The sequence below is a fragment of the Colius striatus genome, chromosome 2, assembly GCF_028858725.1.
Source record: "Colius striatus isolate bColStr4 chromosome 2, bColStr4.1.hap1, whole genome shotgun sequence".
Taxonomy (NCBI): Eukaryota; Metazoa; Chordata; class Aves; order Coliiformes; family Coliidae; genus Colius; species Colius striatus.
The window spans coordinates 87,999,228-88,025,899 of NC_084760.1; the positions used below are offsets into that span (position 1 = coordinate 87,999,228).

General features: G+C 47.1%; 1 protein-coding gene across 1 annotated transcript in view; it reads left to right on the plus strand.

The window, feature by feature from the left end:
* Nucleotides 1-24,773, plus strand: part of VASH2 (vasohibin 2) — a 37,487-nt gene extending 12,714 nt beyond the window's left edge. The window contains exons 4-7 of the mRNA XM_061990099.1: nucleotides 5,600-5,674; nucleotides 14,971-15,352; nucleotides 17,177-17,292; nucleotides 22,239-24,773. Of these exons, the coding sequence (XP_061846083.1) occupies nucleotides 5,600-5,674; nucleotides 14,971-15,352; nucleotides 17,177-17,292; nucleotides 22,239-22,308 (643 nt within the window). The 3' untranslated portion in view covers nucleotides 22,309-24,773. The remainder of the gene's footprint in view (nucleotides 1-5,599; nucleotides 5,675-14,970; nucleotides 15,353-17,176; nucleotides 17,293-22,238) is intronic.
* Nucleotides 24,774-26,672: the final 1,899 nt, after the last annotated feature.

The following is a 26,672-nucleotide window of genomic DNA, read 5'->3' on the forward strand; positions in this document are numbered from 1 at the left end:
ATGGTGCTATGTTCAGCATGTGGTAGAAGTGCTTTTGCCATTGAAACAAACTGGTTTTAAGGAGATTAATGAGAACAGTAGCTGTTCTGCTGGTTTATCTCCTTTTGCTCCTGTTGGTGCCTTTCACTTCCCTCGGCTTCACTGGGAAGAATAAAACTGTCAGGAGCCTTAGAAAAACTCGTGAGAGTGGGATTTTATGGACTTCATGTAAGTACAGGGGCCTGGGGAAGGAGAAGTTTGGAAAACATGCTAGAGGATCTCACTAATACAAATTTTATTGAAGTCTGTAGGAGTGGGCAACCTCTCCTTCTAAGCATGGTCATCTCTGAAGTGACTCCAGTGTGATGGGTGCCAGCCAGTGAGATACTCCAGTTTTGGAAATGCTGAAAGATCTGAAGCTTCTTCAAACCAGTATATGAAATTGGGTGCCCTAGTGAAAAGTCTTGGAGCAAAAGGAATTCATGGTTCCCATGAGATGTCTACAGACATTGTCATTTTAAACAGAAAGCATCCTGAAGAGGCAGTGCCAACTCCTGTATGAGCTCTCGCTTACTGCAGAAAGCAAGGGAGATAATCCAGGTGGGCTTCTGAAAATATGAAAAGCAATTTGAGTCAATTAACAAGGAAATACCACCATCTGCCAAGGACTAGATCTCGAGGGAGGAGCATGCAGCATGTTCTTGTTGGCTGCATTTGTTACAGGCAGAAGAGTTAACTGTGGTCTGGATAGGGAACTGCCTGTCAGACTTGAGATAGCAGTGTAAATGCCACAAAGAGGAAAGCTGCAAAGTGCTTATTTTTGACTGTGGAAGTCTCCCTTGAGTTACTAAAGAGATGGACTGCCCCCATGCTCACTGGGGTCTTTGCACAGGATGGCCTTGAGCTAGTTCCCAGCTATTTCTGATATGAGATTAAGTACTGCATTACCCATATAGATGGATTTTTTTCACATAACTGGAAAGATTTAAAGAAAATCCTAGAAACAAATGCTGCTCAAGCAACAAATCAAAGTACTTGGTGCTGTTTTTTAATTCTTTTCCACTTCAAATCTTTATTCATGAGTTTTAACCATGCAAATTTTTCTAGTCGTAACACGTGAGGACAGTGTGGTAAGTATTTAGGAGTGAAAGAAAAAAGGGAAAGGACAAGTCAAAGAGTGCTTGTAATGAGTTATTTTCAAATGAGCAGCACACTTTGTTGTTTGTCCTAGGTAGCTTAGAGAACTGACTAGCGATCTCCAAACCATTAATACTTCTTCTAGAGGGTGTGGGGAGGATGGATGTTCTTGTTCGAAACTGGGTAAGGCAAAGGTACCAACCTTCAAAAAAACATAAGGAAAAAGGTAAACTCAAAGTTCCTAGACTCAACTACAGTTTCAAGGTGATAGGCAACGTGAATTTAGCTTGGCACAGGCTATTTCTGATAATTTCCTTCTGTGAGGGTATAGGAGCTTTTGACAACCAGGGAGAAGTTGTGAATGTGACAACTCTTTGCTTTGGTATGACTTTGGCAGCCATACCAAAGGATAAGGCAAGGAACTCGAGTCTAAATAAAACTACTTAAAATAAGGACTAAATGTGATGATGAGCAGTACTTAGAAAGTTGGTACTTAACCAATTGCTTGCTCTTACCTGACAGAGTTTGTCAGTTGAAATGTGCGATATCTGTCCCAGATTCATGGTTTTTTAATTAATGGTATGGATAAGACCAATTGTTTGCTAATAGATGTGCTTTGTGGTCCAGGCTGGATAAGTTGATAAGGCTTTGGCAGGTCGAATTGAGATTCAGAGTGGTCTTGAAGGGTGAGAACTGGGCTCGAACAAATGGGAGGTGACTTAGTAAGGGCAAATGCAGAAGAGGATTTTGGCAATAGCCAGCTGTGGGAATACACACTGAAGAAGGAGCTGATCTGTAAAAAAACCCAAAACAACAGATCTGTTTGGTGTGAAGTACCAGGAAAAAAGCCAACAGCACACTGGATTGGTTGCAAAAATACACTGAAAGTTGTATTCCAAGGAAATTGGTCTCTTTGTCTCATGGCATAGTGGACTTAGCTGAGGGACCATGAGGTGCAAGCCAGTTGAAGAGAGTCCATAAGGAAAGCAACAAACAGCCCAGAAAATGTGACCTAAGAGGAAAGCTTTGAGGTAGGAGAGGGAGAGATTAAAAAAAAAATTAAAACCCCCAAAATCTGTGTCTGCTTTCTCATATTTACAGAGGGGAGAGGGTAGATCCCAGCCTGTTGCATATGCAAATGTCTGTTGCAAGAGGAAAGATAATAAATGGTCTCTATGCCCGCTCTGGGTAACAGAAATAGCTTCTGATTTAAATTGCAAAGAAGGAAAGCTCTAGTTTAAACATTAGGGGACCTTTTTAGATTCAGGGTTAAGTATAGATTAGATTAACTGGTGAGTTTCTAAGCCTTTGAGAAACCAGTTAAAAGCAGGTTGGAAAATTATTTGAGGAGTGATTTAGATTTGGCTTATGCTACCTTGGGCAGAATGGTGGCTTGGGGATTCTCCAGCAGCTCTGCTTCCAACACAAACACAGGGTTTGAGGCCATACTTTGTCTCAAGCTTGTTCAATGCAGAAGAACAACTCAGTGACTACTGAACTGAGTTGTCAGCTTGAGTCCTGTGGTCTGTGCTGTGATCACAGAGGAAACAGTGACTGGTTTGCAGCATGTTCCCCAGGTCTCTGGGTTGAATGTGTGTGAGGGTGCGTTGTGCCCCATGGGTGTGGGTGGATGCCTGCTCCCTGGTCACCGGGGATGCCTCCTGAGCGATGCTCCCGTTGCACAAATCCTCATCGCTGTCACAGTGCTCGTGGCCGTCTTGTGAGCTGCCAGGTCCCGAATGGCTGCTGAGCACCTGCTGCAGTTCCTGGACCTGGGTGCTTTGAGCAGGAGGTGGGACAGGAGGGCTTCTCAGGGTCCCTTCTGAGCCTGGCTACCCAACAGTGTTCTATAAGGGGAAGAGAGGGCTGCCACTGGCCTCAGAAGGGACAACTGTAGTACCCATGTGCTAGCGGGCAGTGTGCTTTTAAGCAAACAGAATGTCTTTCCTCTTTGATTTAAATCTGTCTTAATAATTACATAGTGTCCTGGAGAGCTGTGCTTCAGAACCCATGCATATGTGGCTTATGAGCAATCTGCATGTCATACAACAGAGTATTTAAATAGCATGAGCATTGCTGTGACAGGTAAGTTGACAGTAATTTGACTACTCATTTAGGACAATTACTTTGAAGACTCCCTCTGTGACTGTAGAGCCATTAATGTTTTCTCCATGCTGACAACACCTTGAAATCATGACAGGAGTGAGCTTACAAAAGCAGGTGTTGGGAGACCTGATGCTGCGCATGGTGATGGGACAGCTGCAGTGCAGTTACTGTGTTTGCTGGCAGCAGGGTCGGCGTAGCCATGGGCCTGAAGAGGAGATGCTGTCCCTGGCTGTGGTAACCAGGCTTACACCAACACTAAATGGCTTGAAGCTAAATAGCTTTACAACTTGAGCTTTTTTCCTTCTTCTAATGCACATTCATAATCAACTGTGATTTGTGGTTTGTTTAACTCCTCTAGAGATAAAAAAATAGGAAGTGCAATGGATCATCTCATTCATGGATGCCTCTCATGCGTTGTTCACATGTAATCATAGAATCATAGAATGATGTGTGTTGGAAAGAACCTCTAGAGATCATCCAAGCAACCCCTGTGCTAAAGCAGGTTCACCTAGATGAAGTCCCTCAGGAACGCATCCAGGCGGGTTAGAAAACCTCCAGAGAAGGTGTTTGCACACTGTTCCTGGGCATCCTGTGCCAGGGCTCCCTTGCCCTCACAGGATAGAAGTTTTTGTTTGTGTTTAAGTGGAACTTTTCGTGTTCCAGCTTATGTCCATTACCCCTTGTCCCGTCACAGAAAAACGTGTCGCCTCATCCTCCTGACGTCCACTCCTTAGGTACTCCTACTACTTCTTCTAAAACTTCTCTGGATGCACACGGGGCTTTGGAGTGGCTGCTGCTGTGACCAGCACTGAGGAGCCGCTGTGGGTGATGAACAGGCCCCATTGTGCACCCTTCCCAGAGCTGTTCTCTGCTTCCAGCAGTGGGGTTTCTATGGCTGATTGTGAGTGTGTAGGAGGCAGGCTAGCTCCACTTTGTCTTCCGTACTGTGGGCAGAATGTAAAGGCTGGTTGTTTACAAATGAAAAGATAATTTCTAACTTGGATAAATGAGACAGGGAACGGCTGTGACAGGCTGTAATGGCTGTGGAAGCTGTATTGCCACGTTCACTCAATACGAGGTTTAAAATGCATGAGGTAAGTGAGTCAGAAAGTGAAACAGTGTAGTGGTTTCAGATGCATATTTTAATAATCTTCTTTAATACAAATGTTTTTATTGTTTAATGTTGTGTTTCCTTAGATTTGGGATCTGTTTACAAAGCTTTTCTCATGGAAAGAATATGGGTAGAGAAGACTTCAAAATAGAAGTCATCCTTTGTTTTTGTAAAAAAATATTTGTGTGTGTGATTCAATATGACTCTTATGGCCTTTTTTAATCTTCTTCCAGTATTTCATTTTTTAAACTCTCTAGGACTGCAGCATCTGCTTGTGGAAGGGAATAGAACACCTGTCAGTTGATGGTGCAGTGTCAGTCTAGCATGACAGCTTTCTCAGCTGAAATGAGATTGCTTGTTTCTTGTCACAGTGTTGTGACTGTGAGGTAACTCTACTCCATAGATAGAGTCCAGATTGTAACTATTCACTTTGTGAACTTTCAATATCCTGGGTGTGCGTGGTTCCTGACACTCCTGCAGGAAAGCCTGTGGGTTTTACCGTTTTCACAGTGATGGGGAGCTGCAGCAAGGTGGTAGCTCACCTTGCAATGCTGTGAAGTGTCTGTGTTGGTAGAGCTTTCTGCAGAGAAGGCTTTGGTGAAAAGCGTTCAGTTCTTGCCAGCACGTATTTTACTGTGAGAGCGAGGGAGCAGTGGAACAGGCTGCCCAAAGGGGTTGTGGTGTCTCCTTCCTTGGAAGTCTTCAAGGCTCACCTGGACATGTTCTTGTGTGACCTGATCTAGTTTGTCTTGCTTCTGCAGGGGGGTTGGACTAGATGATCTCTAAAGGTCCCTTCCAACCCCTACCATTCTATGATTCTATAGCTGTAGGCTCACAGATGCATTTGTAGCTTTCAGTGGACCATTATGTGACCAACCATCCCCTCTTCCCTATTTTTTCCAGCAGAGAGCTGGGCTTATTTTGAAAATAAGCTAAGCTTGGTCCTGCTGTGAGAGCCTGTGTGATTGACAACTTTTGCAGCTCAGCAGGGATTTATCTTACGGTCTGAAGTGATGTTCATGGATTTGCTGGGAAAGGCAGAGAGGACTGCATATCTCTAACCCATCTTCAGGGACTGGAAGGCACTTCAGTTGTTTTGAGAAGTCAACAAGGCTCTGGCAAGTCACTGAAGAGGAGACTCAAGTTCACCAGTGCTTGCCAAGATAAGAACAGGAGGCTCTTGGCTCTCAGGATATGAGAGGACCTTTTGATTTCTGTCAACTGCTCCAACTGAAAGGACTGAAAACTTTTTTGTTTCTGTCCTAGGTTAATGGAGACAGCAAAAGAAATGACCAGGGAGTCCTTACCGATCAAATGCCTTGAAGCAGTTATCCTGGGGATGTATCCTTTCACACAGCTGCTACTTCTTCCTCTACAACGATCTTTAGTATGTTGTCCTTCCTGGATGGTGTTTGAGATGGTCACAGCCAAAGGTGAGTGCCAGCAGGTTCAGGAACTGCCATGGTACAGATCCACAAGTTGCCAAATCCCTTAGGAGTTGAGATTCCCCATGCCCAGTTCACAAGTGTCATGCTTTGTCTGTGCTGACTTTACCTCCTACCCTGGTAATCCACATAATGTCAGGATCTGACCCAGAGTGCCCAGATAAGTATCTGTGTACATGATCCTGTTTTCTTAGTATTTCTCTGCTGGTTATTGTCAGGGCTTAGTAACACCTGAGGAAGGCAGGTTCTGTCCTATATTTGTCTATTTACATGGCAAAGTCATGTTAGTTTTTGTCTCTCAGCCCACAGCTGGGCTTTGTGTGGAAACATAAGTGTATGTAAGTTAAATGGTTAAGCTTTACCTTAACATAATGTTTGGTTTTTCATTTGGACTGACTCACTTCTTGGCCCTCTTGGGCTGTTACTGATAAATCAACCTGTGTCATCCTAAAACACTAGAGGAGGGCAAGGCAGGCTTACAGGATTAACTGTATGCCAAGTACATCTTAACCACAACTGACTAGGTTTGATTTAAAAAAAAAAGCCAACCCAAAATGAACCCCTGAAGCAAAGGAGCTTCTGGCCTGTCTCTGCGGTGTTGTGCCTGCTGCTGCCCCCTCTCGTGGGCAAAGGGGCTGGCAGAGCCCAGTGGGAAAGGCCTGGTGTTGGCTCATGAGAAGGGCGAGATGCTGCAGGGTGGGAAGTGGATGTGGGCCAAGCAAGTGGGGGGATGGGGGGGGAGGGGTGAGACTCATTGCTGGTCCCCGCTGGGGCGGGAGCTTGGGCTGTGCACCGGGTGCTGCTCACAGCTGTGCTTGGCTCCCTGTGTGCCAGCAACTGGTTTTGGGTCTGAGTCTGAGGGGAGCCTCTGGCTGACAGGGCTTCCCCTGCAGGTGCTGGCAGGGTCTGCATGCACCTCTAGAGAGGTAGCAAACTGATGTCCTCCCAGAAACAGAAGTGATGTCAGTGGATCTGTTGTGCTTACTGTTGTGTACAACTTGGGGATGGAAGAGATGGGGGAAATCATCCACAGGGGGAAGCTGATGGTGCTTTGTAATACTGATAAATTCTGGTTTCTAGTGCTGTATTTCTAGAACCAAGCCGATTATTCCACATACCACACAAGCAGAGGGTGATTAGTGGCCTACAGATAACCATGATAACCTATAAGTATTCTTGCTCATCTCAAAGTTTTGACTTTTCATTTGGAAATAGGGGCTTTTCTGCTGTGCTTCAAATTGATTTATGTTATAAGAGGTTGATTTATTTCTTCAGCTGTGTGGGAAGCAAAATAATTGAAAGGTATGGCTTATACTATTTGTTGTACTTTTGGGGTTTTGAAGGTTTGGATGAATCTTTCTGTCTCTAGATGCTATTTTTAATTAATTGAGAAGGCTTAGGAAGGGGAGGGTATGGGACAGGCCTGTTTTCCTATGGCTTGCTCTTTTGGAAGTCTCCTGTGCGAGAACAGAGCCTATCTGCTGGAGTTTTGTTGCAGTAACAGATATGTTTAAAAGGTTTGTGCAGTATAAAACCAAAGTATTTTACCTGAGGTGTGGGTACCCACAGAGCATAGCAGTGGGGAGTGGACGGGCCGTCCGGTACAAAGCCTGTGCCTGTGCGGAACCTTGTGGTGCTGTGCTGTATCTGCACCATGTTGGGGTTTTGAGAGGCATCTTTGTTACAGCACATGGGGAATTTTGCTGATTTTTCTCAGATTGGAGACTTTCATCTTCAGTGTTGCCCTCTGGGTGTGGGCACAGTGAGGCCAGCAGCTGCAGTTTGCTTTCCAACGTCAGACAGTTACCAGATAAGAGATGTGCTTACCTCTCCGGAGTGTTAGACCAACGTTTTCACATATGCCTGAGCCACACGTCCCTCTGTGTGTGTGCTAACCTCTGCTTCCCTCCTCTGTCTCTGGAAATAAGGTGCTGCTTGTGATTTGTGTGCTGGCAGGCTTTGCTGTGTTGCTTGGATACCAGAGAGGGCACGGCCCACTACGGTGGACCCTTGGTGTGAGCCTTCATTCAAAGGCTGGCTCGCGTGGAGCAGCTTAGCAAGATGTCATTTTAATTGAGCTGCTTGCTGGCTCGTGCAATTGCCTTTTACTGTGCCACTTCTTATAAAATGTTTCTGTAATCCCTCGTGGTGCAGAATTAAGTTCTGCATAATTGCCTTTGCACTGGATCTTGAAGCATTTTTATAGGGCAGTGAGTTAAAATACCTCGTCTGCACACACCAAGGGAGCAGCTGCTGTGAGATGACTGAAAGCTTGTACAAACCATTAGATATTATTTTGCAGCAATCTGCATGGCTCCTCTTCTCTGTGTAGCTGTCTGAACTGGCTTTGTATCTCTCTGCTTACGGGGTCTGCTCCTTGTGCCTAACCAGAGGCATTCCTCCCACCGCCTTCCCCAGGGCATTTTTCAGTTCAGTTGTATATCAGCTGAGTAATGATGCATTCAGCCCATCCTTTCTGAGCAAGGATTTAGATAACTTGTGCTCAAGAAAGGAATGAGTAAACCAAAAAGTGCCAGGGGAGTTTTATCTGTGTCGTATTGACTTTATTAAAAAGGGGAGAGCAAAGTCTGAGAGATGGGGAAGGGAGCAGCACAATGCCTCCATCCTCAGGGAGTCTCACAGAGCATGACTGTGTCAGGCGAACACAACTCTCTCTCTCGTTGCTGTCACTGTGCCTCTCCCAGTTCATGTGAGGTAGACCTATGCAGTGTATTAGACCTCTTCCTCTCCAATAATATCATTAAACAAGGGGAAAACAGAAGTGCCTCAGGAGGTAGAAATTATGAAACAATTTCCGCAATATACCTTTGTACGTTTAATCAGTGGATGGTATTTATCACTGCCAGAGACCTGGGCCCATCCTGGTGTTCTCCTGGCTAGCAGGTGCATCCCTGGGCTGGGATCGAGTATGGTCAGTTAGGGGGGCAGTTTCTTGCAGTCGTGGCAGGATATAGATGTCCATGCAGTGCCTCTCTGCTCCTGCATGCTTGTCTGCAGCTTGACCCACTTGCTAACTGAAATATGGGCAGGGAGGGTCCTGCTGAGTATGTGCATCTTCTCTGGTAGCCAGGAAGAGCTGGGACAGAGCTTTTAATCGCTTCCATTGTCACAATCTAATCTTAAGCTAGTCACCTGAGGCTGCAGCCAGGCACTGCCAACTCAAAATGAGGGATGCAGGCTGACAGTCCCGCTTTGGGAGGCTGCTTAAGTCATTCATTTGTGAGCACTGGAACTGCTGGGGGAAACCTGGGCTCTTTGTGCAGATGACATCCAGATGTGCATCCAGATAGCACTCCACCTCACAGTAAGCAATCCCAAACTTGGGATCTCATCATTTCTGGAGCCTGTGGAAAATGCCATCTGACTCTAGACTGTGACTGGAAACTTCACCGCTGGTGGTTGGATGCTCACCAACACTGTGAGCAGTTGCTTGCTTGTGTGGAAAAAAAACTCTTCTGGTTTTACTGAAGCTGTATCTGACAGTTTTGAAGAATGAGATTTACTTTCCTTCTGCTCCACCTCCTCACTCTAAGCTAGCAGCTTCAGCATTGCTGCTGTAAATAAAGCCACCTCCTTGCTCATGCAGCTTGCGGGTGCCCTGTGTGGCCCAACCTGCTGCCATGGCTTGGGGCACCTGATCCAGCGCCTTCCCAGCCCATGCAAGTGGCATGAGAGGAGGGGACCAGACTGCCTGTGGTTTTCTGTGCTTATCTCTACCAGACTTCAGCAAAAAACACCCCTGCTGCTGCACACTACGACGTGAAGCACTGCAAAGGCATCTTGTCTGAGTTAACTAAGAGAGAATTTCAGACCAACAGGTAACAGTCGATTACCACAAGCAGTGCAAGGGGCATTCATTTGCTCAATATCGGGTTCACTGGCTTCTTTGGTTTGAAGGCTGCATGGGACTTAACAGCAGAGACACCAGAAAGTGTCAGATGTGGTGCTGGGTCTTCCTGCAGCAGGAGAAGCACCTGCGAGGCACTTGTGGGACAGCAGCCTGCTTAGACTTGCTCAGGCAACAGCATGGGTGGCCTGCTCTGGTCAATTAATTGCTTCTGGCACCTGCCTCTGAAACCTGAGCATGTCTTGGTTTGTTTCAAGCTGCTGTGGGCTCTGCAGGACCTTGGTGCACCATCTTATGTTGGGGTTTTTCTCCTTCAGTGCTCTGAGGAGGAAAGTGTCCCCAGGTCCCCTGCCCCTGGGTGGGAGGTCTCTGCAGGTCTGGGTCCCTGTTGGTGCTGCAGGGAGGGGACATGGTGCAGGAATGGATGGCACTTGTCTCTTTACCTGCTGGTAGCACACACTCCTTGCACAGCTGCTGCCTGTCAGTTTGACAAAGGCACCAGTTTTTTTCCCCCCCAGCTAAACTCCTGTTGAAGCTCGTTACACTAAGGTGAGCTGAGGTCCTCACAGTATGTCACTTCATCACCCATACAGCTGGCTGTAATTCCTATCCACGATGGGAAGACTAGAGGCAAGTAACCCAAGCTCACTTAACCTTGGGGAGCCAGGGATCTTCTGGCAGGTGCTGTCAGCTGCTCAGACCTATTTCTAAATGGTGGGTGTCAGGAGGTTGGGACATCCCTTTTTTCTATAGTATCTAGCAACAGGACAAGGGGTAATGGGATGAAGCTGGAACACAAAAAGTTCCATTTAAATATAAGAAAAAAACTATTTCACTGTGAGAGTGACGGAGCCCTGGCACAGGGTGTATGGGGAGGGTCCTTCTTTGGAGGTCTTCAAGACACACCTGGACATGTTCCTGTGTGACCTGATCTAGGTGAACCTGCTTCTGCAGGGGGATTGGACTAGATGATCTCTAAAGGTCCCTTCCAACCCTGTCATTCTATGATTCTATGATTTCCAGAAATGTTCAAAGCCCAGAGCCACAGTGCTGGCAACATGGAAGGATCCTGCTCTGACTATTTATTAGTAATATTTTTTTTTTAAAGGCAAGAGAGAACTTTTTTTTTTTCTAAGTTTCTGCTGGCAAATAAAGTGAAGGGCTTCAAGCCTCACTTCTGTCTGGGAACTGCTCTGTACTCTGCAGTGGAGAAGGTGCTGTGCTGAGGTGGAGATGCCAGGACTTCCTTCTGGGATGTTTTTGATACTGATCTTGTTTGTCTTGAGTCTGGGGTCTGATTGTCTCCCAGGTATTCATGCTAGGCTGTATGTGAGTCTGGGTGGTGAAGGCACTGGGACTGTGGGCAGCTCAGCCACCTGTGGCTCAGGATGGTGTGCTGTGTCGACTTGCAGATCTAGAGGAGTTGCATGCTGTTGGGAGAAATCTGTCTCTTTTTGTGAGCTGTGAGCAGTGCTGGTGTGCTCAAGGAAGCCTGCTAGTTAATACAGTCATACTGGTTTCATCCCCATGGGATGTCAGCCCCAAAGCATGTCATATGCTTTGGGCCCAATTCTTCTCACATTCCTTTGATCCAAGCCTGTCTCTTTAAAAGTTAGCCTCCTAGGGTAAGAGAACAGAACTCATCAATAGCCTGATACATGGGCAAGCAGAGCCCCAGGGACTGTCCTTACACTTTTCCTGGGTATGGAGGAAGAGGAGGGATATTGGGTCAGGAGGTGACCAGCCAGGAGATTAGCGTTCATCTTGTGTGATTTCCAAGGAGATCATAACCCTTCAGGGCTGTTTTTCTGCTGCTTTGATTCACAGGAGGGCCTGGGATCAGGAGGCCACGGAGCTTTCGTTGCAGCTGCTCCTGCCCTCTCCTGCTCTGCACTGCTTCTCTTTTGTGGCACATAATTTACTCCCTGACTCTCCATCCTGCAGTTAACAGTCACAGCTCAAAAGTGTGATACAGCTGCAGCGTTGCTGTGTCGTTGCCTTTTGTTTGCCACAATACAGCTCTCCTTGGGCAGAGCAGAAAGGAAAAGAAATCATAATGATGCATGGATGGAGAGGAAGATCTGGTGTGTCTTTCCAGCCCGTTTGCTGTGTATTTCATCTCGGGTGGGGACTCTCATTAACTAGTCACTCCGCAGAAGCAACCTGTACCTAAAGGTTAATTTCCACAGTGGTTGTTGCTGGGTTATTTGATGGTGGGTAATTTGTCTCCTCAAAAGCTTCTTTTACTCCTACCTAGTATTTAATGAGATTAAATTGCAACTTCTCCGAGACCTTGTGGCAGAAGTGTGTATGTGTGGCAGGTGGCCACCAAAGCTTTGTGTGGGCTTAATAGAAAGGCACTCGGGGAGCAGAGAGAAAACCCCTTCATAATGAGGGGGAAAAATAGTGGCGATGTTTGAAAGCTTCACAGGTGTTAATAAAAGATACTGCTTTTTCAGTTGCACAGAATGATAAATACAATGGGCTTCTGCAAGAATCTGTCTGTAGGACACAAATCATTGTAGTGTGGCTTTGATGTACACAGGCCTGAAGCAAGGTGACCTTTTAAATGAGGTGACTGTGGGCAGAGTTTTCCAGTTGATATAACAGCACTGGGCCTCATTCTGACCTTGCAGTGTTATTTATCATCTTCAGTGCCACCGGTGCTGTGAGGTCTTGCTCGGAGGAGCTAGTCCTAATGCAACGGTGATCCAGTGAGATCACCAAGAGCAATAGAGCTGCTTGTGTTGTGTGTGGGTGTAGCTGATATTGGGGTGAGCCATGACAGTTGGCATGGGGTGCTTGTGTCGGTGTAGGTGGGCAGAGGTGGGCGCACGTAGCCTTGGCTGGGCGAGGGGTTATGTGCATGGTAGGGGGCGTCTGCGCTCCGCTTTGCTTTCTCTTCCAGGCTTTGGTTTGTACAGATACTGAAGTGCACCGGGAGCTGAGCCCATGGTGTTGTCTCTTCCTATACCCTCTAATACATTTTCTCCAGACTGCTAAAGCTGCTGACATCCAGCACTGAACGCAGTGAAGTGTGTTTGACATTGACTGGAAAGCTTCCCTGTGGCCATCCAGAAGGATTTTTGCTGATGTGTTTTTTCTTGCATACCTGTGATTTTTTTTGTAATGCAGAGGTTTAACTCCTTATTGTTGACCTTGGATTCTGGGCAATTTGTGAATCTCTTACTAGTTGTTTTCTACATTTGCCCGGAGGGCAAAAGTTTAAACATATGAAATCTGACAAGCATCAGGTGGATGAAATATCCCCTTGAGAAAATGCTTTGGAGACAGATGAGAGCTGCTGGATGCTTTTCCTGCATCGCGGTAGAGAGAAGAGGTGAAATGTGGGGTGCAGGCAAGGGGCTCAGCAGCATCTTGGGGGGTTGCACTGGTGGTGAAGGTGGAGTGTCAGACTGGGCAGAACCAGAACAGAGTCCGAATTGTGTTTTATGATATTGGTACACAGGCTGTGTTCTCAGTTTCCCAGAAGCTGTTGGGCAGCCGTGCTGTGCAAATGAGGAGGAAGGCTGGATGCAGTAACATCCCAGGGTGTCTCAGCTGTGTAGTGGCTCCTGTTTTGCTGCTGTTAAAGACCTCCTTTTCCAGCACAGGGTAGGGCAAGGAGGGGATGCTGGAGACCTCTCCAGCAGGACCCTGGTCTGAACTGGTTCCTGTAGCCCTATCAGGACCCGACGCAGCTCCTCTGTTCTGCAGGTGGCCGTGACGCTGTCCTGGCGGTGCTGCCCTTGGCTGATGTGTTTTGCAGTGGCACCACTCTGACTGACTGTCTTGACCTCGTCTGCCTCTGGGGATGGCTCCGGGGTTACGGCAGGTGCCTCTGGCTGGAGCAATGCCAGGCCTGGACCATCTTAGTGTGGCCTTTTCTGGTCATCCCTCCTCCATTCCCCAGGCGTGGGTGGGAGCCTGGGGTGGCGGAGGGGAAGGGCAGCTGCTGTAGTGGGGACAGCTGTCAGCACGTGGAGACAGTGGGTTTCAGCTGTCTGGAGATTAGCAGCAGGGAGCCACCTGCAACGTAGGTGCTGACGTAAAACCCACCGCGTGAGGGAATCTCAGTCTCTCCTCACCCTGTCACAGGCCAGCAGCTTCCCCCTGAGATGGCCTGGAACCTGCATATAGTTCCCCTCTGAGATCACCTACTGTGCTGTTACGAGCTTGACCCCAGCCTCTGCACGTGGTGTATTTGAAATGGACAGCCAGTGATTCCAGGGGATATGTTTTGCTTTTTAAAAGCATTTGTTCCTGACGATTTCTCTGTGCTTATCTAATTAAATAACCACCTGGGAGCTTGACTTTGTTCATCTTGGCAGTGTATTGCAAGGATAACATGCTAAAATACTCACATATGAGGAGTGGTGGTGTTGAGGGCCAGTTTACAGATTGAAAGGCAGACTTGTCACTCTGAAGAGGAATAAATTCAGATTTTTTGGTACTGCTTGAAGATGTGGGAAAAACCAGATCAGTAATCAGAGAATGGTAGGGATTGGCAGGGGCCTCTACAGATCATCCAGTCCAACCCCCTGCTAAAGCATGTCGATCAGGTTGCGAAGGAACGTATCAAGGCGAGTTTTGAAAACCTCCAGAGAAGGAGACTCCACACCCTCCCTAGGCAGCCTGTGCCAAGGCTCCCTCACCTGAACAAGAAAGAAGTTTCTCCTCATGTTCAAGTAGAAATTTCTGTCTTCCAGCTTGTACCTGTTACCCCTAGTCCTGACACTGGATGCTACAGAAAAAAGACTCACCCCATCCTCTTGTCACTTGCCCTTTAGATATTTAAGCATTGGTAAGGTCTCCTCTCAGTCTTCTCTTTTCCAGGCTAAACAGCCCCAGGTCTCCCAGCCTTTCCTTGTAAATAATAACCTGAGTTATAATAATAACAACCCGAGTCATACCAAGCTCCAGTGTGTGAACCAGAGGGAATCGCTGTTCCTTTTTGGGGAACATGGGAGTTTGATAATGATATCAAATAGGGAAATTCCCACAGGTCTGGAGAGGGTGATCTCTCTTCTAGCATGCTGACCTGAACACTGTTGTGGTTTCTTCATTCCACCCAAACATGATTAAGAGTTGGGCCCTTCCTTGCCTGAACCATTGCATATTTTTTTCCCCAAGAAGTGAAATGGGCTTTGGCAGCCTTGACTGTTTCTGGGGCACAGCAACAATAAATCTGTGTTTGCAAGAAAGCGCTTGCCCTGGAGTTAAAAAAAAACCCAAACAACCAAACCTGCTAAAGATGTCTTACAGGTGTAATTGTGTGTGCTCCCTTCCCAGTACTGTCGTGGCCTTGACACAGTGCACATCAGATACCTAACGAACGGGCAGCCCTCTGTGGAACGATTCCCCATCAGCTTTAAAACCCACTTCTCAGGGAACTATTTTCATCACGTGGTGCTCGGGATTTACTGCAACGGCCGGTACGGCTCGCTGGGCATGAGCAGGCGCTCAGATCTGATGGACAAGCCTCTCACTTACCGAACTCTGAGCGACCTCATCTTTGAATTTGAAGACTCCTATAAAAAGTACTTGCATTCAGTCAAAAAAGTAAAGATCGGACTATACGTCCCGCATGAGCCCCACAGCTTTCAGCCCATCGAGTGGAAACAGCTCGTTCTCAATGTGTCCAAAATGATGCGCGCAGAAGTCAGGAAGGAGCTGGAGAAGTTTGCCAGGGATATGAGGATGAAGGTAGGTCTGTGGGCCTGGGTGATGGACTCGGAGGTGGGTCTGCTTTCTCCTGTCGATCTTGTTCCGTGTCAGCAGACTGGATTAAGATGGTATCAGGTGGGCTGGGTATGTGCATACATCTGTCTCAGTGGTTCTCCCACAGCTATGTTTTCAAGCCCTATTTTTCAGTTCAAGGATCTCCCCTTCAGCCTGGGAGACACTTGAACCCTTACTCATCCCTGGCCATTGAGGAGCTATTTTCCACTTTTTTCACTGATTCCAGAAGAAGGTGCCTGGGAAGAACCAGCATGGCCTGTGCTGGTGGGGTGGGTGGCCTGGTTGCAGGTAGGGATCTCTGCTCTTTGCACCTGAGCTGCAAGGGCTGCCACGGGACAACCATGGCAGTGGTTTGCTTCTGCTTGCAGTGCATGCCAGTGGGTTTGGCCTGCACTGCCTGGTGTCCACCACCCTCGGCTACATTGCCAAGTAGGTTACGTGGGAAGGGGAAGGAAAGGGAGTCCCTGACAGGCTGGTGCTTCCTGGCTGGTCGGTTGGCCTGAAGAGTCCGGAGGGAATTGACAGGGAGAGAGGGCAGGCTGCCAGGAGGGCCAGAGGGTTTGGCTGCCCTTTGGGGATGAGGGATGTCCCTGACTGTGCCTCTGGGGCTGGCGTGTGTGAGGACCTGGTTGTGGTCATGGTGGAATGGGATTTGATGCCTTTCCAGCCTGCTGCTGGCAGCAGGAGCAGAACAGGTGTGTTGCTAAGTATGGGGCTGGCTCTTGTGGAGAGGCACGCGGCATCGTGTCCAAGTTATTCTGGGTTCCTGGCCCCTGCCCTGCTGAGGAATGGCTCCTACGTAGCAGCCGCATGCCTTTTTGGCTGAGGCACCTGCCCCCTCATCCTGACCTTGGAGCGAGTGTCACCTGTGGCATCGCAGCCCCCACGTTTCGCTGCCACTTCTCCAGCCCTGCCAAGGAGTTTTGAGTGCCAGCTTGTACCATATTGTCACCTTAAGCATGTATGCTTGATGTAGTGAAGTTTTTTCCCCTTCATCTCTATTAATGCACTTTTAAATCCATCTAGAGAGCAAGCAGCTAAAGCAGGCTCTGGCTAAGAAGGACACAGGGGTGGATGATGTTCTGAATGTTGCTTCTGATAGAGGGACCACCTCTGTATGTGTGCTGAGCTGTAACAGTCCTTGTGAGTGCCACAAGGTCCAGACCACAGTCCTGAACCTTTGCAGGCTGAAGACACTGCATCTGCTTCTTCCCTTGAGTTAATTCCATGTTCAAGCCACTCAATGCAGCGGAGCTGACTTTGGAGGATCAGATCTTAAAAATAGCCTGGAGTGTGAGTGTCATGCTGATGGCCTTCTGTGGTTGGAAGGCCTGGAGGATGCAGGCAAATTGGAGACCTACTGAAAAGTCCCACTGTCACTGAGTTCAAGTGTCACATTGGGAGATGACCACCTCTGGAGAGGAAAACTGGAGAGGGCAATTTGGCTGTGTGAATTTCCTTCAGCTGCAGCTCAAAGCAGTTTTTCTTATCCCTTGCTGTTGCCATCTCTGAGGAAAGCTGGTGATGAGATGTTTTGTCAGTGTTTAGCTGGGAATCGGATTGATGACACCAGCTAATTTTTGCAGGCGGCCCCTGAACAGCTATCCCATAATAACAGCTTTGGACTCCTCTTAACCTGGGCAGGGTTTGAATGCGCCCCAAGGGACTGACGGCTCTTTGCCTGCCCTCCCGCTACCGTACAAGGCCCTTTATTATTATCTTTTTTGTTTTCAGTGATGATTGCCTTTTACTGAAAGCCTTTTCCTTCCCTCCCTCTGCCTCCTGCAGATTCTGAAGCCCTGCAGCAGCCACTCTGGGGCGAAGGAGCGATGCCGGGGGAAGTCGCTGTCGCCTCGTCGGCGGCCGACCAGCCCGCAGCGACGGCCGCACCGCAGAGACAAATCGTGAGTATGCTCCTGCCCTGGCCCAGGCCACAGCCACAGCTGGCCATGGCTGCCTGCTATTCGGCTGCCTGAAGCTGGCACGTGCTCACTGGCACGTGCAGGGAAACCGCCACAGGTCTCTGGGTTGCCGGCGAGGCTCTGGCAGCTGCCGGCACCGCTGATGTCCTGGCGGTGCTGAGCTCGCTGCTGCCCCATGACCCCTCCGTGCACTGTCCTTGGAGGCCCCCGCGGCCTTTGCTTGGTTCAGTTCAGCAGGGTGCTGGATGACTCTGAAAGTGCAAGTGTGGGGTTTGCCTCTCCTTTTTTCCATCCTGTGCAGTCCACTTTCAGGGGAAATGGACTCAGCCTGGTGTGCAGGGAAATCATACTGGAGGGAAAGTAGTTTGATCGCATTTAAGGGTGTTCAGACTTGAGCATTAAAACCAGGAGGAAGTATCTACTGTCAGAGATGAGATGCCCTGCTGTCACAACCACTGAGACAAACTGGATTCTCCAGGATGAGTCTCTGTGCCGAGCTGTTCCAATGGACTGTTTTTTGCTGGGGACTGTCTGACTTACAGGGATGGTGAAACAGCAAACTTTTTCTTCTAAAGTAGAAACATCATTTGCATTGTATTCTTTGATTTTAATCAGCTTAAAAAGCCCCAGACTCCTTCCCTCGTGTGTTGTAGCTAATAGCTTTTCTTGAACTGTGCGGGGAAGGATGGGCTAACTGCACGCAGGATCTCTAAATGGATAAAACTGAGCTTCCAGATCACTGTCCTTTTACAGCCACTGGCAATTCAGACTGCCATGCCTCAGATGTGGGAGAGTTGGGTTTTAGCTGTACTGCTTCGTGCCAGGAAGCTGACAGCTGTGAAAGCCTATATCTAACCCAGATTTAGCCATGTATTTATGATCATCGCTTTTTAAATAGGCTCCCAGACTACTGTCTCAGCACTTATTTATTTATTTTACAGCAGCTAACAAAGACATTAGGCTAACCTTCTAAAGATAACTTCAAGATACTTTAGCAGCAGATGATTTCATGGCAGGCTTTTATTTTTACACGTGAATTCACACACGGTCCACAGTGCAGTACTTAGAGCTTTGTCACTGAGAGCTCCTTGTTTAGTGCACAGATAATTATAGTTGTAATGGGTTCAACTGCTCTGCTCTGAGCTTCTTTACCTCCTCCTTTGAGTTTCTGATAGTGCATCTGTAGTTGCTGGAGTGGATCGTGTGTCAGTGAGGGAAAAGTGAGTCTCACTGGGCTTGGAGACTCACCAGTTGGGCTGGTTTCTTGAGAGCTGCTGGACACGTGGCTGCTCTGCAGTGGCTGATTCCTCCATGGTAGCTTTGCTTTGCCAGGACAGAAAGACTAAAGTACTGATAGCTTTGCAGTGGCTTATCACCTGTCATTTGCTTGGTGGTTCTGCTGTGTTGCTCTGTATCTAGAGCGAATTATGCTATTCTAAGACAAATCCTGGGTCACTCTGACAGAAGACGCAGGCCCCAGCTATAGCATGGTGCGAGGAGCAGGAGATGGAAAGCAGGCTCTGCACACAAGCCTTTCATCTCTGCTTTCACAGGTGTTGAAGCATCTCAGGGTAGGTGGGAGTTCTTGCAGCTTGTACATTGTGGCTACATGGCAGCCCTGCACGTCCTGCACAGACCCCTACACAGCCTGGCCAGTGTGCTTAGAAGCAAAAGGGGAAGGAAGGAGCTTTTGGTGAGTCCAGGGCACAGACCCAAGAGGCTGCTGTTAGAAAAGTGGTGCCAGGGAGAACTTGGGTTTCTGATGTTCAAATGATACTCCTGTGCAGTGCTGCTGGTGGCTTGAAGGCTGTCTGTGCCTTTTGCCCCAGCGGGAGTGATGCTGCAGAGGAGTGTGCTGCTGGAGGGAGTTTCCCTTCTGGTGATAAAGCCTTTTCATTTCCAAAATTGAGATCTGCTGGTTTCTGTGACGATCGGTCTCTGAGGCATCCCCTCAACAGGGATGAGCTGAATGACACACACCAGCAGGTACAGCAGTTGGTACGGAGTGAGAAATACAAGAGGGGAAACTGGGTACTTTCATCTGCATATTGATGGATTTCCAAGAACCAAGTTGCAGTGAGAGGCCTTTGTGTTACACACAGAAGAGGAAAGAATTTTTTCAGGCTGAAATCCTAAGCTACAGAATGGCTGTGCTTATCAACACTGTGTTTTGTTTCTTTGTGGATCTCTTACAAGCTGTAATTACAGCTTTTTAGAGCTTGCAGGGGAGGGGGAGAGGAGTGTTTTGCTCTGGAGTGAGCTGGTAGGGGCTGAATAACACATTCGCTTGAGAGGCTTCACCTGCTGATGACAAGCTGTTATTACAGCCTGGTTTTTATCAACAATAAAGTTATACAGGCCTGCTGGGAGGAATCTCCCAGAGAAAAATACATGAACTGGAGTATCTTTCCTGGATTGTTTCTGAAGGGCAAAGGCCAAAGCGGAGCTTAACGACAGAAGTAGATTTTCCAGCCTCGGCCCTTTAACTTCTCATCCTGGTTCCTTACTAGTCTGTTAGGTAAATGCTGGTGGTGGCTGCTAGAGAGCCCATGACAATGTTTTAGCCCAGAAATAGAGCCTCAAGACAGATGGGGTATGTTGCAGGACATAGGTGGCAATGCAATAAGCAGTTTGTACCTGTCTAGGAAGCTGGTATGTAGTCAAATTGCAGCTTGCTAATAGGGCGATGAGCTCTGAGCTCACAACTGGTGTGATCCTGCTAAAGGGTAGCCAACAGCCAGGATGAATGAAGAGGATGTAGGGTGGTGTGGATCTGTCTGGGAATTCTGAAGCTTTACTGTGTCCACTTTTCCATCCTCTGAAATCCCAAAGCAGGAGGATGGAGTAAACTGCTACTGTGCTGGAACGGGCAATGCAGTGTTTCATCCTTGACAGAAGTGCTTTGGAGCTGGAGGGGTCTGGGATAGGAGTTTGCCAGGGGAGCATCGTGCAGCAGCCTGAAGCAGTCTCTGCTCCTCAGTGTCAGCTCACCACATCCATTTCCTTTTAACTTCTAGTGAAGCTTAACACAAGTGTAATCTGGGAGTGTCACGGCAACACTGGCCTTGTGTGCCTCTGCCCCTGTTTAGCTGTTGAGAGGAAGATTCTGTTAGTCCATTACATTAGGATGGGTAAGGGGGCAAGGTTATATTAGGGTTATGTGATTTGATATGATATTAGGATGTACAAAGTCAGCCAGACCCAATGCAGACGACAGATGAATAGTGTGTACCCAGCAACTGTGCACAGCTGGTTCACTTGCTCACTGCAACTGACAGGAGCTGCAGTCTGACAGGCCAGTGCAGCAGAGCCCTCACTTCAGAAGGAATACCTGGCATCAGGCTGTTTGCCAGCCAAGGAGAACAAAGTGGTGGTGCCTCTGCTCCAGCAAATGCTTCTTGTCTTTTCCTAAGCCTTATGGAGGACAGTCTGTTTGTGGCTACAAGCTAGAGCATCATCATGGAGTGGAGTTGGGGATGTCACTGTGGGTGTGCAGGAGCTCCCTGTGTCTCTCTTGGAGAAGGTAGAACTGTCCAGGCAGGCTTTAAATAAAAACATATTCTGCCTTTAATTGAAGGGAGGGAAGGAGTGGAATGTGTGAGAGGGCAGAAGAGCATTAGCTGTCCCTTGCCATGTCCCCAGCTCTCACATGATGTGCAGGTTCTCCTCAGAGATCTGCTATCAGCAGATTAAAGAGCTGAAGAATGTTTCTGAGGCAGCGCCTCCTGCCTGTACGTGTATAGGTGAACTGCCTGTACCCTCATTAGCACTGCAGGGTCCAGCTCTCGGGTGGGTGGGTGGCTGGCGGAGCAAGGCGTTCCGCAGCCCTGCAGAGGGCCAGGCACACCCGCGGGGCACGGCTGCTGCACAGCGAGCAGCAGCAGGTGTGACAGCTGGGAACCAACTCTGAGGAGCTGTAGGAAGGCAGTGGAGCCATCACCAGCTTCACGTTGCACTAATTCAGACTTTAGCTGTGTCTTTGCAGTGTAGAGTCTGCTAGGAGAAGTGAGTATTTTAAACAGCCTCTTTCTTTAAAACACACACATGTGGCTTAGTGTAAAAAAGCAAAGAGCCTGGAGTAAGTTGTGTTTAAATGACCTAACAGCATAGGGGTGTGTCTGATTGCTCTCCAGTGAATGGCTCCACTGTGTCAGTGTGAGATGCCTAAAGGGAGTTCATCTCGTTGTTTTCTGTTTGGTGGCCTCTAGCCCCTCAGACAGACCTAGCCAAGAGGAAGGTTTATAGAATCACAGAATGGTAGGGGTGGGAAGGGACCTCTGGAGATCATCTAGTCCAATCTCTCTGGTAAAGCAGGTCCACCTCGATCAGGTCACACAGGTTGTGTCCAGGCAGGGTTTGAAAACTGCCAGACCCTCTGTGGGCAGCCTGTGCCAGAGCTCCCTCACCCTCACAGGAAAGAAGTTTTTCCTTATGTTTAAGCAGAACTTTCTGTGTTCCAGCTTATTGTGTCCATTACCCCTTGTCCTGTTGGTGGAGAAAACAGAGGTTCAGAGTGGCAGCACATGCTGTGGCTGTGCGGGGCCTTGCCTGTTTGCTCTCAGCTGTTTCCACTTCATTCCAAAAGCCAGTGTTGCTCTGGGGTAGATCACAGGTGGGATTTCCAGCCTTAGCTGTTCATGTAGGCCCTCTCTCAAGTCAGGAGAGGATCGCTGCCAAGCTCAGATCACAGTCCTCCCGATAGGGCAACTTGTTCTTTGCTGGTGCTTGGCTTCAGAGGCAACCCCCACAAGGAGCTTGGTCATGCTGGTTCACGTGGCAGATTCAGCAGGATTGTGTTTATGATGAGCAAATTAGATCTAGTCAGTCCTTTTTGGAAGTAAACCTGCTTAGACTCCTGCTCTCTCTGCTCCTGCACGGCCATGTAGGATCGCTGATGAGCAGCGCCTGCTTCCCTCCTTTGCCCACAGGCCTGCGGTGGTGGACAAGAAAGGAGACCTGGCAACGCTCAACGAGGTGGGCTACCAGCTCCGCATCTGAGTAAGCCATGTGCCGGACACCGGCCTCCCTGGTGCTTCCCGCTGCTTTTGACCTGCACTCCCTCCGAAGGAAAACACAATGGAGCTACTTACCAACTTGAGGGCGCTTCCAATAAAAGTTTAAACTAGAAAATAGAATGGGGGAAAATTCTTTTTTGGTGGCAGTTTTGATTTTGTTTCAGTTTACAGAAGTGGCACCGTCCAAGAGAACCTAAAGTTCGATTGTCCAGGATGTGAGAGGTTTTGTTCCCCCTCCATTGTATAGCAGGTGACTCCAGTGGCGTGAGACTTTCTTCGACTACAATTTCCCTGTACAAGTATTAGTTGAATGTGGGCATTGTGCTGGGTAGTAGCATTGGGATAACTAAGAAATGGTATTCTTAGTGTTAAGATGTGCCGGAGTGCAGTGCAGCTTGGGAAAAAAATACCATATTCAGTATTAATCTTGAATTCAGCAATAAAAGCAAACAGTGCAGAAGTGGTGTCGGTTTTTAAAGTATCAACATTACCTCACTAAAAGTAACAGATATGCAAAACTGTCAGTATTATTGTTTTGTAACTAATTTGTACCGTTTCCCAGCATTTCTGGTAGCATTAAACCAGCACTGGATGTTTTACTGCCACCCCTGTTGTTCTTTTGTGCACGTTGCTGAAAGATGTTAAGTACCAGTAATATGCAAGTGTATTCTTAAACACCAACGTCGTGTTGGGCGTGAGACAAGGTCTGTCTGGGGTTTGTAAAATGATGGTAACTGATGAATAATGATTTTTTAAAAAAAAACTTTTTGGAACCTTTTTATACTTTGTCACACTGGCTTTTTAGTCTTTCTGGAATACACTCCTGAAGCACAAAACATAGAGATTGCTGTTTCGTAGAGACAAGTGTTCACCTACTACTCAGTCTGGTTCTTGTGTGTGTGTGTTCCTGCAATAATGGGGGGGAAAAAAAAGGTCATAAACACTAACCTGGGTCTATATGCTTTACTTTCAACCTTTATGTATGACTTTGAATCTTGTCTTTGAAAGGCTGAGCAGTCTCAGACAGTGATGCCTTGACATCTTACGTTAAGATCAGGCACCACAGGCTGAAGGGAACCTTCTGCCGTGCTACTGTAGGGCGTTTTTCTGGGTTGTTGTAACGACTTAGTTGCTCCTGAATAAGGAAGCTTGTATTGGAACATCAGCAATAAATTTTGCATCTGAAGCAGCTGAAAATCAAGGCTGTCTGCTTCCTCCCTACTGTGTCCTTTTGTTCTGAGACTGAGCCAAGGCCCTGCCATGGACTGCAGTGTCCTGAAGAGACGAGGCCAGCCCGGCACTGGAGTCTACCCTTGGCATTAGCAAAGCTCTCTGCAAGTGTTTGACTGCTGCATTCCTGAAGATATTTCATTAGGTGCCTAAATAGAAACTGGATTGCTGTACAAGTCCAGCCTCTACCCCTTTGTGCTCTGCTTATAGATGATACTGCCATGGGCCTCATGTACTTCCCCTCCTGGGTAATTACTTCTTTGGGATCTCTATGAAGAAAGGACTTTGTACCACAGTGATGATAATGCCTCCTCCAATTGAATGATTTAAGCTCCTAGAACACTTACATCAGCCAGCAATTGAATATGGGAGGAGATGATTTGCTCAGACACAGACCTCACTGCTCAGAAGTGAACGAATCCCACCTCCTCAGGACAGGAAGACACCACTGGGACCCAGCAACCTTCCCCAGACAGTGAAAGGCTTTCCACACATTAACTGCAGAAGGCCTAGGCAGAAGACTTTCCCACCTCTCACCCTTCTTCCTACAAGACTGACATATCAGTTAAAGGGAGGCCTTTCCCATCCCTCTTTCTGCTAATTTTTCCATTCCTGTGTTCACAGCAAGAATGCTTCTGGTTCATGAGTGAAACTGAAGAGAGGGAAAAACTCTTTTGGTAGAAATTCTTGTGTAATTTGACATCAGCTACAGAGTTTTTAAACTTTGTGCTACTCTCAGTCTTTGTGACCTAAACAATTTTTTTTTCATGTAGGCCTTAGATTGCTCATGGGTAAAATGATGTGAAAAACCTTACTTTGATCAACTGTAGCCTATAGCACAAGATTATCTGATCTGTTGTGAGGGGTTTTTTCTATGAAAACATGGTTTACTTCAGCTCAAGGTTGTGGTTTTTACCATTGTCCAGCACAAGTTATTTTCTTGTAACCTCTAACTGATACTGAAATTTTTAATGCTCTAGAGGTATGTGACAAAGGGCTTTTGGTTCTCATTTTGAAGTTCAGCAGAACTATCCTCTTGAAACTTCCTTATGATGGCATTTGTCTTAAGTGTGGTGCTAGTGACTGTTCTTCTAACTTGCTGCAAAGTGGTCAAATAGTGTAGCAAACATGCATGACTTTGGGGTTTTTTAATCACTTGTATGTTTATGCGCAGCATGAAATGTCAATAAAATATCATGGTAGGTTTTTTTTTAATCACTTAGGCTTGTTCTTCTTTTTGTCCTGTCCAGGTTTCAATTCCAGAAAAAGTCAAAGTAGCTTCTAAAAATCAAATCAAGACAAATAGGAATGAACTAAAGCAGATTTTAAGATTAAATACCTACCTCATTTGAAATCGCTGAACCTGAAGCCCTTCTTCACCTCACCCCATAGGTAACCATGAATGGGTTATACAAAGAGATTGAGACAAGTCTCTAACCCCTGGAAAGACACTGTTCTAGAACAATACACACTGCTGCACTGGCAGCAGCCGAGGGCTGCACCCTTTCAAAACAGCTTCTCCTTTTTTCTTTCAGTCATACCTTGCCCCTTTCCTCATGGCATCATCACCAAAATGAGGGAAAAGACTGGAGGTGACAATTAACAGAAGGAAAGCAAATGATTACAGTTCTTTAATAACAGACACTAATGAAGCAGAACAAACATCTCATACTGCCTTAGTGGATTCATGCAGTGACCAGGGAAGCAGGCCCTCTTTATCGCCTTGAGGAATTTCTCCATCTCACAGTGTCACAGCAACACATACAATACCTGAATACAAGCCAAGTATGGAACCCATTGATCAGCCAGTCCAAAGCATTTGCTTGTAAACTGGCATACAACTTAAGATTCAAACCAGCCTTGTAAATAGTGTTTGGCCTGGCCTAAGTGCTGCTCAGTGTAAAAGAATGGAGCAGAGGTGAAGCCTCTGTTTTGGAGAAAATGAAGCTTTAGGCAATGCTGAAAAGTTATGCTCAAGTTAAGGTTTATTCTAAACAGCGGAATTTCTCTCTTACCCACCTGTCCCTGCTCAGCAGCGCTGTAGAGCAGCACCATTAGGATCTCACACAACAGAAACAGACACAATCCCCTAGCCTGGCAAAACTCTGTCCTTGTGACATGGGCTATGCAGGTTGCTACAGATGAACCATGTGTTTAGCTGTCAGCAGTATGTCTTAGAAATTTGGTGCAGCTGGTTAAGTATGTTTGCATCTATCAGTTCCAGTTCTGAAATGTCTGATTTTAAGCATCTGAATAGAGTCCAGTATTGAATGGTAATCATCTACAGCATTAACTTAATGTTAACCACAGCTAGAGGAAAGCTCTTCAGCCACAATTATCAGAAAAAACAGCCCCCTTCCAAACTCTAAGCAATTTAAGCTGAATGTTTTGGTAGTTGTGTTTTTCAGTGTAATACCAAAGTACTTTTTCAATTGAACTAAACTTGTGAATACCACCATTGTACTTCCTATAGTATTCTCAAACCAAAGCAATCACAGGTGTAATTCTGCAGTCAGGAAAAGGAGACCCAGATGAAAATGGCAAAAAAAATGAGATTGGAGAAGAACAAACAACGTGTTTCTGAGAGACAAATACATCAGTGAACGTGATTTCAGGAACATGGGCACAGGTTTTCCAGCACTACACAGAAAGACAGTTCTGTTACCTTTTCGTCAGTTTTACATTCATACTCACCCACATGTAGTCATTTGGCTGAAGACTTGTTTCCAGCCCCCTGACTCCCTGTTACCTATTCAGGCAGTCTCTGGGGATTTTGTAAATCCCATTTTGCATAGAGTGTTTCAGTGCGTTATGACAGCAAATATAAAATCTCGATGATGTAATACCTCATGATCTGTCACTTCAATATATAACTTGACATTTTTAATAATCAAGTGGAAAAACCCCAGCCTTCCTCCCATTGTTCACCGTATATGAAACCTCAAGATGTCAAGGACTGATTTTTTTCACCAATGGTAGATCAATTAAGTTTCCTGTAATTTTTCATGCTCATTAAACTTGGGTTTATTTCAGATCATAGAATCACAGAATGATAGGGGCTGGAAGGGACCTTTAGAGATCACCTAGTCCAACCCCCCTGCAGAACCAGGTCCACCT